We start from the raw sequence: 14,929 nt of genomic DNA, 5'->3' as shown, positions 1-14,929 counted from the left end.
CAAATTTCATTTTTCTTAACAACTGAGTACTATTCCATTGGGTAAATGTCCCACTTTCTCATGATCCAGTCATCAACTGGTAGGCAGCTCAGCTGTTTCCGGGTTCTGGATATTATATATACAGCAGCAGTGAATATGGATGAGCAAACAGATGTCTTTGTAGTAGGGTGGAGAGTCCTTTGGGTAGATCAAGAAAGGTTTGAGACATACTATGACAGGACTATACCTGCCTCAGTTTTGCCTACATTAAATATTTTGATTGTGTTGTCCTATTTCACAGTATACTCTTCCGTTACACTCTCACTGTTCCCGCAAAGCCAAGCAAATATATGGCTCTTTGAAGACACTGTCTTGATTACTGGAAAGTTATCTGGTAAGTAAGTGTAATACTTCTTTAGTAAGGAAATCCTTAGAGTTATTATTTTATAAGAGAAATCAGGGTTGGTTATAACTTGGCAAAAGTCTGAGTTGTGTATGGATCTAAACCAGTTCTTATCATAAGATTATATTTTTGTGTATTGGAAATAATTACCTGTAGTACTCACAGGATGTGGGAATAATATGATGGAAGGAAACAGTGGAGATTATTTCCTGTCCTCCTCATGTCTTATCTCTCAGTGGGACTTTTGTGACAAGGACAGAACGTGTTTCCCACACCTTCAGGCTCCCTAACTCGGTACTGTTCCCTCCTGTGCCGCCCAGATGAATCTGGCTGCTAATGGGGGACAGGCCTGTGACTGGGGAGTTCAGGGTCTTGTAGGCAGACTTCATTTGTGGTACTTGGTGCTTGCATGCCCACAAGACAGAGTCCGAAAGCCCCCTCTCCCTCTGTGTGTCCCTTAGTTGGCGCGTAGGAGAAACTCAGACAGCCTGCTTCCCATTTGACACATACTACATATGCGAAATCCTAGAAACTGATAACATGTATAAATTACAAACTGTTTGATTTGCATTGATAAGTTAGTGCTCAGCTCTGACGTAATGGAAATGACTAAAAGGCAAGAAATCTCCATGAATGAGTCCGCTGAGAGAGGCAGGGCCTAAAGAATGGCTTGTGGACGCTCACACTTAGGCATTTCTGAAGCATTGCATGAGAAAACTTAGTAGTACTCAAGTTGGAACTTGAGTTTGGGGTTAATTAATCTTGGAGCGACTTACTACGCAAGGACGCGATAGATCCTCTTTCCCTACATGTTAAAGCACTTGGTGCTCGTTTTGCCAGCATGTGGCGGGATATGACGTAGCACTGTGTGTGGAGATTAGACGGTAAACAGGAGCCATGTGCTCCAGAGAGGCCTGGTTTAGTGCTGTTTGAGGCTTTAATGAAACTAGATACAGATGTTTCTGACGTTGCGCCTCTCTGCAAATTACGTACTTCTTTTCTTAGCACTTATAAAATACTTGGCCGAGGAGGCATCTGGTTTATATAATAGAAGTGTGCTCAGGATACCTGAAGGTATTTGTGGACAGAGGGATGGAAAAAACTAGAAACTTTTCTGAGGAAATGCAGATAATTTATACATGATGCATGTTTTTACTTATAAGAAATTTGTGTCTTCAGCATGACTCAGCCACACATTTAAAATGTTTGTTTTTTTAAGTTAGCATACAAGAATAGTGAATTTTGTTATGATATCTTCGTATGTAAAGGTTATGCAAATAATCTGAAGATACCAGATTATTTTCTCAAATATCTTAGCCAAACAATAATGACTATATAATTGTGATGTTTTGCTCCAGTATTTTGCAGTTATTATTTTTCCCTTTATGCAAAATCTTGGAAATCGATTTTGAAAATTATCGTACGGTATTCTTTTATAATCATACAAATCTTTAAAATTTGATACATTTTACCCTAATCACTTAAATGATTACTTGTGCCTTTATCTGTGATTTTATTAAAGTTCAAGGCCAAAGGTAATATATCTGATAATTTACCATTTTAATTTTGGAATTGATCCTTGGCTTGTTAAGTTGTGTTGGTTATAGAAATATCAACATGTCACTGAGTTCTCAATTGATAAATATCAGAAAAGAGTCAATTCAACACCAATGAAATGAAGTGGTATGTATATTTCTGGAATCTGGCATTTGGACGACTTGTAAAAATTACTGTGTGGTCTCTGATGGAGAAATCTACCCATTTCAGTATGTGGCTAAATGCCCTGAGGGCAGTTATTTTTGAAGTTACTGGAAACGCATCCTAAACTAGCATAAGCCCAAAGAAAAAGTATTTTTCTTTGACAAAGCAGGGTCAACTTTGGGCACAACTTACTCTGAAGGACTTGAGTTGAAATAATTGAAGACTTTTTTTTTCCCTCTCCACTTCTCAACTTGTCAACATCACCTGCGTTTTCAAACAAGCTCCCATTTTGGGTGACAGGACAGGACCCTGTGGTGGGAGAAAAACAAACCCTCCCTTCTCATCAGTTTGGGACTAGCCCCATATTAAGCACGAACCAGAGGACTGTTTGGCCCATTCCCACACACACCATCAACCCACTCCCGCTACAGCCCATGCCAGCTGAGGATGGTCAATGTGTGCTTCCCTGAAGCGTGACCTGAAAAAAGCCACAAAGAAGTTCTGGGCAGCTGTAGTCTGGAGGCGCTTGGTGATCTGATGTGTGGATTCTGTACACTACCTTCTCTAGAGCCCAGAACTTTATAGCATTTGTATGTCACCGACATCTTTCCCCACGACTTCTGCTCTACACTCAAGTTTCTTACATATATGTGTGTACATATCACTGGCTCGTTTTGGCTCACAGATTGATACTATTGTGGAATAAAAATACTCATTATATAAATATATAAAAGGGAGCCTCTCAGTTCTGAACTTGAAGTAATTATGTGAGATGTTGGTGACACTCAGAAATCATTATCACCACATCCTTTAAAAGAAAATGTCCTTTCTCTAAGGAACAGGGGAGGGGGTGGATAGAGGAAGAGGGAGGGAGGGTGGGACCAGGAGGAGAGGGAGGGGGGATAGAGGAAGAGGGAGGGAGGGTGGGACCAGCAGGAGAGGGAGGGGGGATAGAGGAAGAGGGAGGGAGGGTGGGAGCAGCAGGAGAGGGAGGGGGCTATGACTGGGATGTAAATTTAATAAGTTATTTAATTAAAAAGAAGATGTCCTGACTGTTTTTAAATATAATTTATTCACATTACATCCTGATTGTAATCCCCTTGCACTTACCTTCCCGTGATGCTGCTTTTAATATGTATATATTTTGTCTATGTGTTAAATGTGATTTCCTTTGTCCAGATGCCAAATCTCAACCAAGTGTTCAGTTTTCAAAAGCCTTCATTAAACTTCCTGACAACCATCATATTAGCAACGTGACTGGCTATCTAACAGTTCTACAGCAGTTTTTAAAGGTGGACAATTTTCTGTATACGACTGGAATCACTCTTAAACCAGGTATTTTCTAGTTTTAAAATGTGTAACCATATTTCTAAGAAGCATCAGTACATGTATTTTCCATCAAAGACTATTTATTTAGGTGCATAATATTACACATTGCTTTTCATCTAAGCTTTGTAAATTACATGTTGCTTTTGAAATATCCACTATTAAATTATTTATAAGCAATTTACTTTTATCCAAAAAAACAATAATTAATCTGGGTGTGGTGGCATGATCCTTTAATCCCAGCACTCAGGAGGCAGGCGGATCTCTGTGAGTTCGAGGCCAGCCTGGTCTACAAAGTGAGATCCAGGACAGCCAAGGCTACACAGAGAAACCGTGTCTCAAAAACCAACCAACCAAACAAACAAACAACCCCCCAAAAAGAATAATTATACCAAAGTCTTTGACATACATTATACATCGAATTAGTCAAAATGTCTTTTCATTTTAATTCATTAAATACCATTTGAACAAAAGCAAGTAAGCCAAAATACAAAAAAAAAAAAAAAATTGTGGTTTTATAAAACATTTCAAAATAGTTCATTTAGAAACTTTGACTTTGATGCATATCCCAGTGTGATTTTCTATGCAGTCTTAGCAAGGGGGTGGGAAGTGTCAGGGAAGGTGTGCTATTTAGGTGACCCATGCATTATGTTGACCAAATTTACAGAGGTGAACAAGCAATCATAATTTCTACATGACCTAGCTTAGCTAATAAAAGCTGATTCGTCTTCCAGACTCCACAGCTTTGGTGATAGATTCTAATGATTTAAAGGTTAAGAAATTAATGGAGTTTTGCTTTTAATTAAAAACACAACCCCATTTGCCATACCATTTCTACTATTCTTTGTAAGCCTACCTGAAACTCCACCGTTTTTAAGTGCCTCAGACGATCTGTAACTTTGAGTATTTCAGTTGTGTCAAATTTTTAGTTCCTTTTGGGTACATCTAGAAATGAGGGTAACAAGAGTATATTATATAAACAATACATGTTATAAATTATATCAGTGTCCCAGGCTGATGAGCCCCACTCTTGTGTCACAAGCCTGGCTGCTTGAGGGCACTGCCTGGTCTACGAAACAGGCTTCGTTCTTACACGGGGCGGGCGTAGAAGTGTTGAGCACTCCATTTCCTTGCTTTGGCTAGTGGGCTTGCCCCGGAATTCCCCTTCGTCACCTCCATGCTGGCTTCTGGATTAAGCTTCTACTTCGTCAGTGGTTGTTTCCAGGGATTAGGTCCCCAGTCAGTTCCTGCTCAAAGTATCCCAACGCCTGTTTCTCGAAGGAGTCAGAGTCTAGGACAGCTGACAATTTGGTAGATGTAAGCTAGAGGGTGTACGAAATAAAGGCATTTACGGGAATGCGACAATGCTGGCTGTCACAGGTGAGCTCACGTTGTGCTGGAGGGTGTTTAAGACAAAGCTCATGAAACTTGGCCAGGGCCACATAAGCTTTCCTCTCAAAATCCTGCTTTTAAACATTTTGAGTTTTTCTGTATTGTATGGCCAAAATCCACTTATAAGTGAGTACATACCATGTGTGTCTTTCTGGGTTTGGGTTACCTCGCTCAGGATAATCTTTTCTCGTTTTCTCTCTCTGTCTGAAAGTTGCATGGTTTCCTTGTTTTTAACAGCTAAGTAGTATTCCATTGTGTAGATGTACCATGGTTTCTTCATCCATTCTGGGTTGTTTCTAGCTTCTGGCTATTACAAATAAAGCAGCTATGAACATAGTTGAGCATAGTTGAGACATAACATTATGTATATACAATCTCTGCATAATTTGTTTTTGTTTTTTTGTTTTGTTTTGTTTTTCGAGACAGGGTTTCTCTATGTAGCCTTGGCTGTCCTGGACTAACTTTGTAGACCAGGCTGGCTTCGAACTCACAGCAACCCGCCTGCCTCTGCCTCCCGAGAGCCGGGATTAAAGGCGTGCGCCACCACTGCCCGGCTCCTCTGCATAATTCTAATAGATTTTACTCTCTTTTAGGTTTGGAAAACATTGAGCTGACTCCTCTTGCTGCAATATGTGTGAAAATATATTCTGGAGGCAAAGAATTAAAGGTGGATGGCCCCATCCATATTTCTCTTCCTCTCCTCCATACAAAGAATGTAAAGATGGGAGATCGCACACCTGCTTGGACATTTGATATGAACATAGGTAAGATAGCAAAAAGTAAATAATTAGAGTATTTTTCTTTTGGATATCTGGGTATATCATTTTAGGGTTTGGTACAAATCCAGGTTTTCACACATTACCGTTTTGTGTACTCTGTTAAGGACCATAACCGGCCTCGCCGGTAAATGTGTTTGTGAGAGGAAATGATGCTAAGACATTGCCTTGGTTGCTTTTACTATTGTTGTAATAAAATAACCTGATTAAAGCAACTTAAGGGAGAGAGGATTTATTTTGGCGTATAGCCGCGACAGCCCACCATGGTGGGGAAGCTGCCATAGGGGAGGGGTTGTGACAGCTGCTCATGTTTGCATCCACACTCTCGGAAGCACAGAGTGAGGAAGGCTGGTGCTCAGCTCGCTTTCTCCTTTTTACACCAGTCAGGATCCTAGCCCAGTGACTGGTGCCAACCACAGTGTGTGTGTGTCTAACTCCATTAGCCCTCTCAGATAACTCACCAAAGGCACGCCAGAGTCGACCCATATCCCAAGGTGATTCAAGACCTCATTGGGTTGAGAACTGAGATAGAGATTAACCATTGTATACCTTATGTAAAAACAAACAAACAATTCAACATTATTCATCTAGGCTGGCTTGTCTTCCCTCTAACATTTTGAGGGAAAAATAATTTAATATTAAAAAACTATTTCCTCATGAAAATTTAGTAGGTAGTATAAGCTTGCCAAAGAGCATGGTTAAGACCATCAAAAGCGTATGCTAACGTCATGACAGTAAATTGCACAAGAGATGAAAGGAGTGATAATCTGCCTTTAGGTACCAACTGCATTTTGCTTCCTGGGTGGCAAATGGGAGGCTGTTTCCTCTTTGCAGCTTTTTAGTTTTGTTCTTATTCCCATGTAATAGTGTAAGTTAAAAAAAAAAAAAAAAAAAAAAGGTACTATGTCCTGTAGGAAGGCATTGTGCAAAGCATGCTGCAGAGCCTGGACAGTTTCCCGGGACTTGCTTTATTTCCTTTCTTGCCCATTTCCTCTATGTTAAAACCTTTCTTAGACAGGATTTTTGAAATCTTCTGACTGTACACGTAGCCAGGTTGCAGACTAGTGGAGAAGATACAATCCCTTCAATGCACTGTGTTGAAGAATAGACTTTGTGCAAGAAGAACACACACACACACACACACACACACACACACACACACACACACACACACACATTTTATATAGGATTGGTTCACATGTCGGTGTGGTATGGAGTCCCAAACTCACCATGTCATCTGAGAACAAGACATGAAAGGAAACCCAAGGGAGATTTGTATCGAGACGACGCTGAAGATGAAAGAGAGGATAATAAGGCCGAACCCACACAGATGCCCACTGCGGAAGAAAAGCTGCGCATGTCTGTGCTGCTTAGATTAGAGGGAACTACACAGTTGATAGTGGTCATCGACGACTGAGAGGTTTGGGGTTAAGTTCAAATGAGATCCGAGTCTCGTCTACTTACCAGCAGTGTCACATGGGACAAGTCATTTAAGTGATTTGGGACTCAGTGTCTTCAAATTTCTTTAAAGAGGAATGTGCTAGTTCAGTTCTGGTCTCTGACCTCCTTCCTGACAAAGTCCTTTCTTGAATGGTCCTTTGAGTGAATTCTCTGTTAATTGAGCATTGGTGAGATATCCGAAAGGTGTTTACATAAGCAAGAATGGAAGGAAAGAATCTATTCTACAAAGTTGATTTTTGACCTCCATGTGAGTGGTATGCCATGCACCCACACATCCCACACACTCACACACAAATAATTAATAATAATAATAATAATAATAATAATAGTAATAATAAATTTGTAATTGATTTATAATATATGCCATGTTAATTTTAACTTAAACTAAAAGCAAGAGGCGGTGTCATTCTATCATCTCAAGTTTCTCTATCTTATTGCTCAGTTTTAATCAGTATTGATCAACATTGCTGCAAATGGTTGAGTTTATTCACTTTTGTGTAACTGACTAAATTAATCTTTTATAGATACATTTTTTTTTACCCATTCGTCCATTGGCAGACACAGCTGATTCCATATGTGGGCTGTTGTAAACAGTGCTTGAGTGAACAGGGCTTGAGGGGTACGGAACAGTCAGAAGGGATTAGCTTTAGTGTTCCATGATCTCGTGGGGTCACTTAGCTCTGATAATTTCTGATATGTTCCAAGATAACTAGAGGAGCGCAGAGGTTCTCATCACCTAAATGTAATGTGTTGTGCATTACACATTATGAATATTCCTGAAATTCTACTGTACGCCATAAACATGTACAGATGTGTGACTTAAGGATAAAAATGATAGAGCCCATTTTACATTTTGTAGATAATAAGCTAATATATATATATGTGTATATATATATATATATATATATATATATATATATATATATATATATATATATATATCAGGCTTTTAAGTACCTGTGTTAGCTATTTGTACATAAAACTTTATCAAAGGTTTAGGTTTTACTCAATTTGTTTTACTATGGATGACAAAACATTGAAACAGACAGACATTTTTAAAGTTAAGAGACAGTTGGAGCTTTTCAAAATCTAGTGTGAGGCTGTGTTTTCCTATGTGGGCTACATGAGGAATGTTTTGTGGGAAGGCGCTGGTTTCCAATGGCACTTGGGGAGGGCCGTCAACCCCAGGCTCACCTACTCTCAAGTGCTGCTGTGGTCTGCGTCCTATGCTGGTCACTTAATCCTTTCCTGCTGATCTTCTGACTCCAATCTCCATGGCAAGTGGGAGCAGGTCAGGGCTTGCCTCTCAGTTACCGCTCCGCGCCTGCGGTGACCTGCTTTAACTTTAGACATCTTGGATGAAAATTTCGTGTGAAGTCTGATTCATTCATAGATGTGGCTCTGGGATAGAGAAGAAATGATTCTGGAAACACTATCAGTAGCATTAGAACAATGGTTCTTAAAGTGATGAGGCCACAAAACAGGCTGTAAGTGTTTAGCCACAATCTCAGGACACGTGATAAATAGCTATCTGTCAAATTGGCATTTATTTCTTTCTTGTTGCATGTCTGTTGATGGAGGTTAAGCTCTTGGATTCAAGCACTTTATGTCTGAGCTAGCCTTTAAATTAGAATTTTATTCCTCACATTCTTAAAAGGTATCTCAGGGTACATAAGTTGAGTTTTGTTACAATGGTTTTATTTCCTTTGGTCATGACAAATAATTCACATTATGTTATTTTGCATGAATTATATTGTGAGTATGATATAATATTTAATATTTATCATCTTACATATTTAGTGCCATGGTATTTATAATTTCTGAAATGTTCTGTATTCTCTACATGACTACCAGCAAGCTCCTGTTTTTTTAATACCTTAGCTCTAAGATCTAAAACTATAACTAACTGTTGTTTTCACTTACCACATGTTTTAGGCGCTTGGGTGCATCATGGCTGGGGAACAGTCAAGGAGTATAGCAGTCACTTGATTTGGACCTATGATGCACCACATTTGGGATACTGGATAGCAGCTCCATCCCCAGGAGACAGAGGTATTGTAAAAATGAAACAAAGTGATTTAAGAGACTAATGCACATAGTATGCTGTAGTTGATATCAGCTGGCCTCCAGCTTAGGCTAAGTACTGCCGCGAACCAGATAAACAAAAGTTGAAATAGCGCCTCCTTTTCTCGTGCACACAGCCAAAGGATCAAACTCCATGAACTCTGAGTCTCTGTCATGTCTAGTGACTCTGTGAAGACTGAAGTTTGTTTATGTATTTTTAAGTTTGTGTTTTTATGAATAAATTCTACCCAGCTCAGTTAGAGCCTCTGTGGCTATAATCAATAAGAGCATTTTGAGTAATTTTTTAGGAGGTGAAGACTATGTGTGTAGTTTGCAGGATCCTGGGGAAGGCTGAAGAGCCTGGTGAAGGCACACACTGTGGCAGTTCCAGAAACCGGACTGGAGCCTGCTAAACTGTCTTCACCAGGTGGCTGCCACTGACTCTAGTCCTTTTCAGTCTCTCCTCACACAGTGCCTGATATTTCCAAGGAGGATGACTCTAGGCAACGTGAGAGGAAAGGCTGTGGGAAAATAGTGCCTGCAGATTGTTTTGAAAGAGCAGAGAGACGAAACACAAAATGATCATTGATCTGACAGTTTGAACAGAGGCGGCTGAAAGCCGGTGGCCATTCGCCAAGAAATCTTCAACAGGCATGGCCCGTGCTGTTGTACCACAAAGTATTCATCACTTATGCGGGGAGCCTGAACACAAGGAAACCCCAATTTATAACACATATGTATTATTCTGGGTCAAGGGTATGAAAGCATCACAAAGGAGAAAGGGCGGGGAATAGGTATTCAGTTTATTAGGCAAAAGGTTCAGTTTGAAGGCAGATGGTATTTTGGAAAAAAAAAAAACTGTTCACATAGTCACTCAAAATTCATTGGTCGAAGCAAGTCAGTTGATTAATACCACAGGGCATGAAAAATGTGCATTACCCACAGACGTCTACCACAAGAAGGGAAAAAAAACCAACGCAAGTGAAAACACACACTCATTCTGCCTCATTCAGGAAAAAAAAAAAAAAACTCTAAAAGTCTTAACCCAAAATAATCCATTCAGTTTTTCTGTGTTTACATTGAATCATGCAGGTTCCGGTATAAATGAAGATTCTAGAGACATAACTGCCTACCACACAGTGTTCCTTACAGCCATACTAGGGGGCACGGTAGTCATCATCATTGGGTTTTTTGCTGTACTGCTTTGTTATTGCAGGTAAGAGCAGCACTAATCTATGTGCATAGACACAGAGCTGTTAAATTACAATATGTTATGAGCATTATAAAGTTCATTTATAGAAATAATTGCTTAGGGGCTGAAGAGATGGCTTAGCAGCTAAACACAATTGTTCTTACTGAATCTGCCAGCGCAGGGCCTGCAAGGGTCTGCACCAGCTCCTTTGCATGTATATTACGGCTGTTAGCTCAGTGGTTTTGTGGGGCTCCTAACAGTGGGAGTGGGTGTGCCTCTGACTCTGTTGCCTGCTCTTGGGACTATTTCCCACCTGCTGGGTTGCCTTGTCCAGTCTCACTATGAGAGCTTTCTTCTTGTCTTATTGTGTCTTATTTTGCCATGTTTGGTTGTTGTCTCTTGGAGGCCTGCTCTTTTCTGAAGGGAAAGGGAGGGGGAGTAGATGGGGGAGACGGCAGATAGGAGGAGCTTCGAAGGGTGAAAGGAAGGGAAACTGGCTGGAATGTATTGTATAAGAGCATAATCTATTTTCAAAAAATAAATAAATAAATAGAAACAAAAATCAAAACAAAAATACTTGTTCTTTCAAAGGACATGAGTTCTGTGCCTAGCACTCATATCTGCCTTTAACTCCAGCTCTAGGCACTGAGCACGCACACACACACACGCAAATAAAAATAAAAAATACAAAGAAATAAATTGTTTAGTCTTTAATATATGTAGATGGGAAATCAAAAGAAATGTATTCTAACATCATTAGATGTGTATTTTGGTATGCTGTTCTTTGGTGAATCTTATAGGTTGTATCCTTTGCCTTTTGTTTTTCTACTCTAGGGGGAAGTGTGGGAAAGCACAGAAAAGAGAAAGAAACGCCACTAAGCTTGAGATCCTCAAGAGGGACCAGACGACATCAACAACACACATAAACCATATCACTTCAGTCAAAGTTGCACTGAAAGCCGAGGACAAACCACAGCTATTCAATGCCAAAACCTCCTACAGCCCCCAGAAAAAAGAAGCCGCGAAGATGGAGGCAGAAGAAAGAGTTCCTATGGTGAAAACTCGGGACAATTTTAAAATCTACAACGAAGATGTTTCCTTTCTGTCGGTCAATCACAGTAACTACTCGAGGAACCCAACACAGTCTTTGGAGCCAATTATAGGGACCAAGCAAGCCAAGCACCTTAACAACAACCTCTCTCCATCGCTGGCTGACGCTCGGGAGGAAAAGAGGTATCTCACAAGGAACGAAGAGGCATATGGCCGTTCCCACATCCCCGAGCAGCTCACGCACATCTACAGCCAGCCCATTGCCATCCTTCAGACATCAGACCTTTTCCCCACACCAGAGCAATTGCTTGCTGCTAAGTCTGCCACTTTGCCGAGGAAGGGACAGTTAGTCTATGGCCAACTGATGGAACCAGCGAACAGAGAGAACTTTACGCAGACACTACCCAAAATGCCGATGCATTCTCATGCCCAGGCCCCAGACACCACAGAAGAGGACATTGTGCTTGAAGGTCAGCAGAGCTTGCCGTCCCAGACCTCAGACTGGAGCCGATACTCCAGCAGCTTGCTGGAGTCCGTGTCTGTGCCGGGAACGCTAAACGAAGCTGTTGTGATGACTCCCTTTTCATCAGAACTTCAGGGGATCTCAGAGCAGACCCTCCTAGAGCTGTCCAAAGGCAAGCCCTCTCCCCATCCTAGGGCGTGGTTCGTGTCTCTTGACGGAAAGCCCGTGGCGCAAGTGAGGCACTCCTTTATAGACCTGAAAAAGGGCAAGAGAACCCAGAGCAATGACACAAGTCTAGACTCTGGGGTGGATATGAATGAGCATCATTCAAGCAGGAAGCTGGAGAGAGAGAAGACATTCATCAAAAACGTGCATCAGCCCAAGATCCTCTACCTGGAAGATTTAGACCTGAGCAGCAGCGAGAGCGGAACCACCGTCTGCTCCCCCGAGGACCCCGCGTTGAGGCATATCTTAGATGGAGGTGGCGGAGTTATTGTCGAGCACCCCGGGGAAGAGTCTCTGGGAAGGAAAAGCACTGTGGAAGATTTTGAAGCCAATGTATCTCCCACTAAAAGGAGAGGCCGGCCACCACCACTAGCCAAAAGAGATAGCAAGACCAACATCTGGAAGAAACGAGAGGAACGCCCACTGATGCCCATGAACTAATGATGCAAGCCTCGTCTCTCCGTAGTCTCTTGGCGTGTGTTCTTGCTTCTTGTAAACTGCGGTGTGTAGGCTTCTTAGAAGGCTAAGACTGAGCAGTCTCATGGGTCTTAGACACATCTCGAGCAAAACAATCGTTCAAAAACCAGAAATGATCTCTCTCGTCCGTTCAGTTTTTCTTTTCTTTTTTTCTCTTTTTTTTTTTTTTTTTTTTTAGTGATGAAGATATCCAAGTTTTCAAAATGTAAAACAATGTGAAGACGCTGTGTAAGAACGTTGCTGAGCTTGCCAATTGGTGCGGACTCTCAAGGTTACAACTGTGAAATGTGTGCTAAAGTTGCTTTCCGAACTTGCCTCTGCCTTGCCTCTCATGGAACATTTAGAAAGCCTCATCCTCGTGCAGCGTGATATGATGTCCTTTTCTGCCTGTGCTTCAAAACAACAACATGGTAAATGTTTATTTAGGTGAACGTTAAGGACCAAATGCACTTTTTAAAAAAAGATTCATGGTTTGTGGATTGTCAACACCAAAGTAAACCCTGTGCTCCTAAAACATGGGCAGAAAGCGCCTAGTTCACTAAGAGGAGGCCCAGCTCTGGTGATTTGGAACATAGGTGTACAGAGTACATAAGGTATTGCCTTTGTAGGAATTTGAGAAAACTATGATCTAGTCTTTTATTTTCGAGTGAAGTGACCTTAGTTGCTAGCTGAGAGGAGGCTCCGAGTCTAAGGTTCACTGATCCGTACAGGCTAAAAATGACTTTTAATACATCTTTTTGTCATCTCCACAATTCAAATTCAGTCATTTAGAGACTATCAAACTTGATTTTAAAAAATAGGAAAATTTCTTGTGAATGCCAAAAAGCAAATAGGCTATGTGGAGGAGATAAAGGAAATAAATATTCCATGTATTTGGCCAGGAAAGGAAAGGCCAATTTCCCGGTATTAAAAAAAACCCAAACCCAGGGTAGTATGAGTTACATTTCTAAATTTTGACACTTTTAAAAGATGTTAGAGGAAAGCAGTCTGGGTTTCAAGGGGGGCAGTTTTCCCTGCTCCCTGAGCCCAGGCAGCCTCTCTTGTCAGCGTCAGGCATTTATCACTGTCCTTCTCTCAGTGTGAACTCAGGAGCTGTTTTTAATTATATGTCCTCAACTCTCCTAACAAAAGCTCTTCAACGCAATCCACCACCCCGCTCTGCTCACAGGTTTTCAGGAGGACTCATGCGTGCAGCAGCTCCCCCTTTTACTCCCCCTTTTACTCTGTGGGAAGAAACTGTTCTCGCTCCCTGCTGTGTGAGCTGCAGAGATTCAAGCCACCTAGACAAGTTTGAGGGAACTAAAGCAGACACCCCGAATTTGTAAAATTGTAGATAGCTGTAAGGTGGAAGTCAGCAGCTTTTCTCCACGAGACTACAGACTTCAGCCAGTTTTTTTCTTTGGTCACTTCTGACATACCCTGCCTGTCACATCTCTCCTGGCTTTCTGTATCTAACCCAAAGAATGCAAAGACCTTTGCCTATGGTTCTGTGTGTTACCCCTCTTCATATGTGTTTGGGTAGCGCGCATGCTTACCACTCGGGGTAGAGTGCTAAGGCGTATTAGAGGAAGCTTTCTGTCAGTCTTGCACAGAAGGAGATCAGGAGCTGCGTGGACACAAATGACTTGGAGAGGTTTCAGGAGTTAGTGCTCTGTGGAAGTGCCTTTGACTTAGACGTGCGTTAGGAGGGTTTGGGACATCTTTCTTCAGTGTACATTTTGTTAGCCAAGTTCAACAGATGTGCAGTTACTAAAAATATAGACCTAGTGTTTCACGTTGGAACAATGAATTTCGCATGTAACATTATCTTTTGCGTGCTGGGTTTTTTGTTTTTTGTTTTTTTTTTTAACCCACAATATATTGATAAATTGCTTATCTTGGAATGAGGTTTGGAACTGTAATGTAAAATGCTGCACCTCCTCAACACTTCAAGTGTCTCTCCTTAACCTTTAGAAAAGTTTCATGTCTCAACTGGGCAATGAAATACACATATAAACATATGAGTGTATGTCACCCGAGTATGCCAGTGACTTCTCTCATCCTTGTCTAAGGGAAATGAGATGGTGTATCCTAAGGGCTTCTGTAGAACTTTAATTTCACAAAATACTTTAAAATTAAATAAATAAATAAATAAATAAAAACCCAAGCCCCTGCACTTGCTGTTTTTGATTGGGAGTGTTGGGCAGTTTACCTTTCCTCGTCAGAAGACTGTGGCTTCTCATTGGCGAGCAGCTCACGGTTCCCTGCTAAAGAGCTCAAGCCACCTACTTTTTCTTAACCCAAGTGATAAACCAGCACTACTCGCCACTTCCTTAAATTTGTAAATTGGAAGCCAGTGCAGAACTTTTGCATATGTAAATGAGACAATTTTGGTTACGAATCATTGACACTTACAGATCCTTTGTACATAGTTTGGATGT

At 41.1% G+C, this 14,929-nt stretch overlaps 1 protein-coding gene and 1 non-coding gene across 2 annotated transcripts in view; both read left to right on the top strand.

The window, feature by feature from the left end:
• Positions 1-12,499, top strand: part of Fam171b (family with sequence similarity 171 member B) — a 51,117-nt gene extending 38,618 nt beyond the window's left edge. Inside the window, exons 3-8 of the mRNA XM_051166561.1 lie at positions 281-373; positions 3,263-3,418; positions 5,395-5,565; positions 8,974-9,090; positions 10,195-10,318; positions 11,129-12,499. Of these exons, the coding sequence (XP_051022518.1) occupies positions 281-373; positions 3,263-3,418; positions 5,395-5,565; positions 8,974-9,090; positions 10,195-10,318; positions 11,129-12,473 (2,006 nt within the window). The 3' untranslated portion in view covers positions 12,474-12,499. The remainder of the gene's footprint in view (positions 1-280; positions 374-3,262; positions 3,419-5,394; positions 5,566-8,973; positions 9,091-10,194; positions 10,319-11,128) is intronic.
• On the top strand, positions 8,360-8,440 carry LOC127207813 (small nucleolar RNA SNORD60). The gene has a single exon (XR_007833013.1). It is a non-coding gene; the product is annotated as a small nucleolar RNA SNORD60 (small nucleolar RNA).
• Positions 12,500-14,929: the final 2,430 nt, after the last annotated feature.

This window comes from Acomys russatus, chromosome 24 (genome assembly GCF_903995435.1).
Source record: "Acomys russatus chromosome 24, mAcoRus1.1, whole genome shotgun sequence".
NCBI classification, from domain to species: domain Eukaryota; kingdom Metazoa; phylum Chordata; class Mammalia; order Rodentia; family Muridae; genus Acomys; species Acomys russatus.
Note: the sequence above shows the minus strand (reverse complement) of the source record. Positions and strands in the feature narration are given on the sequence as shown.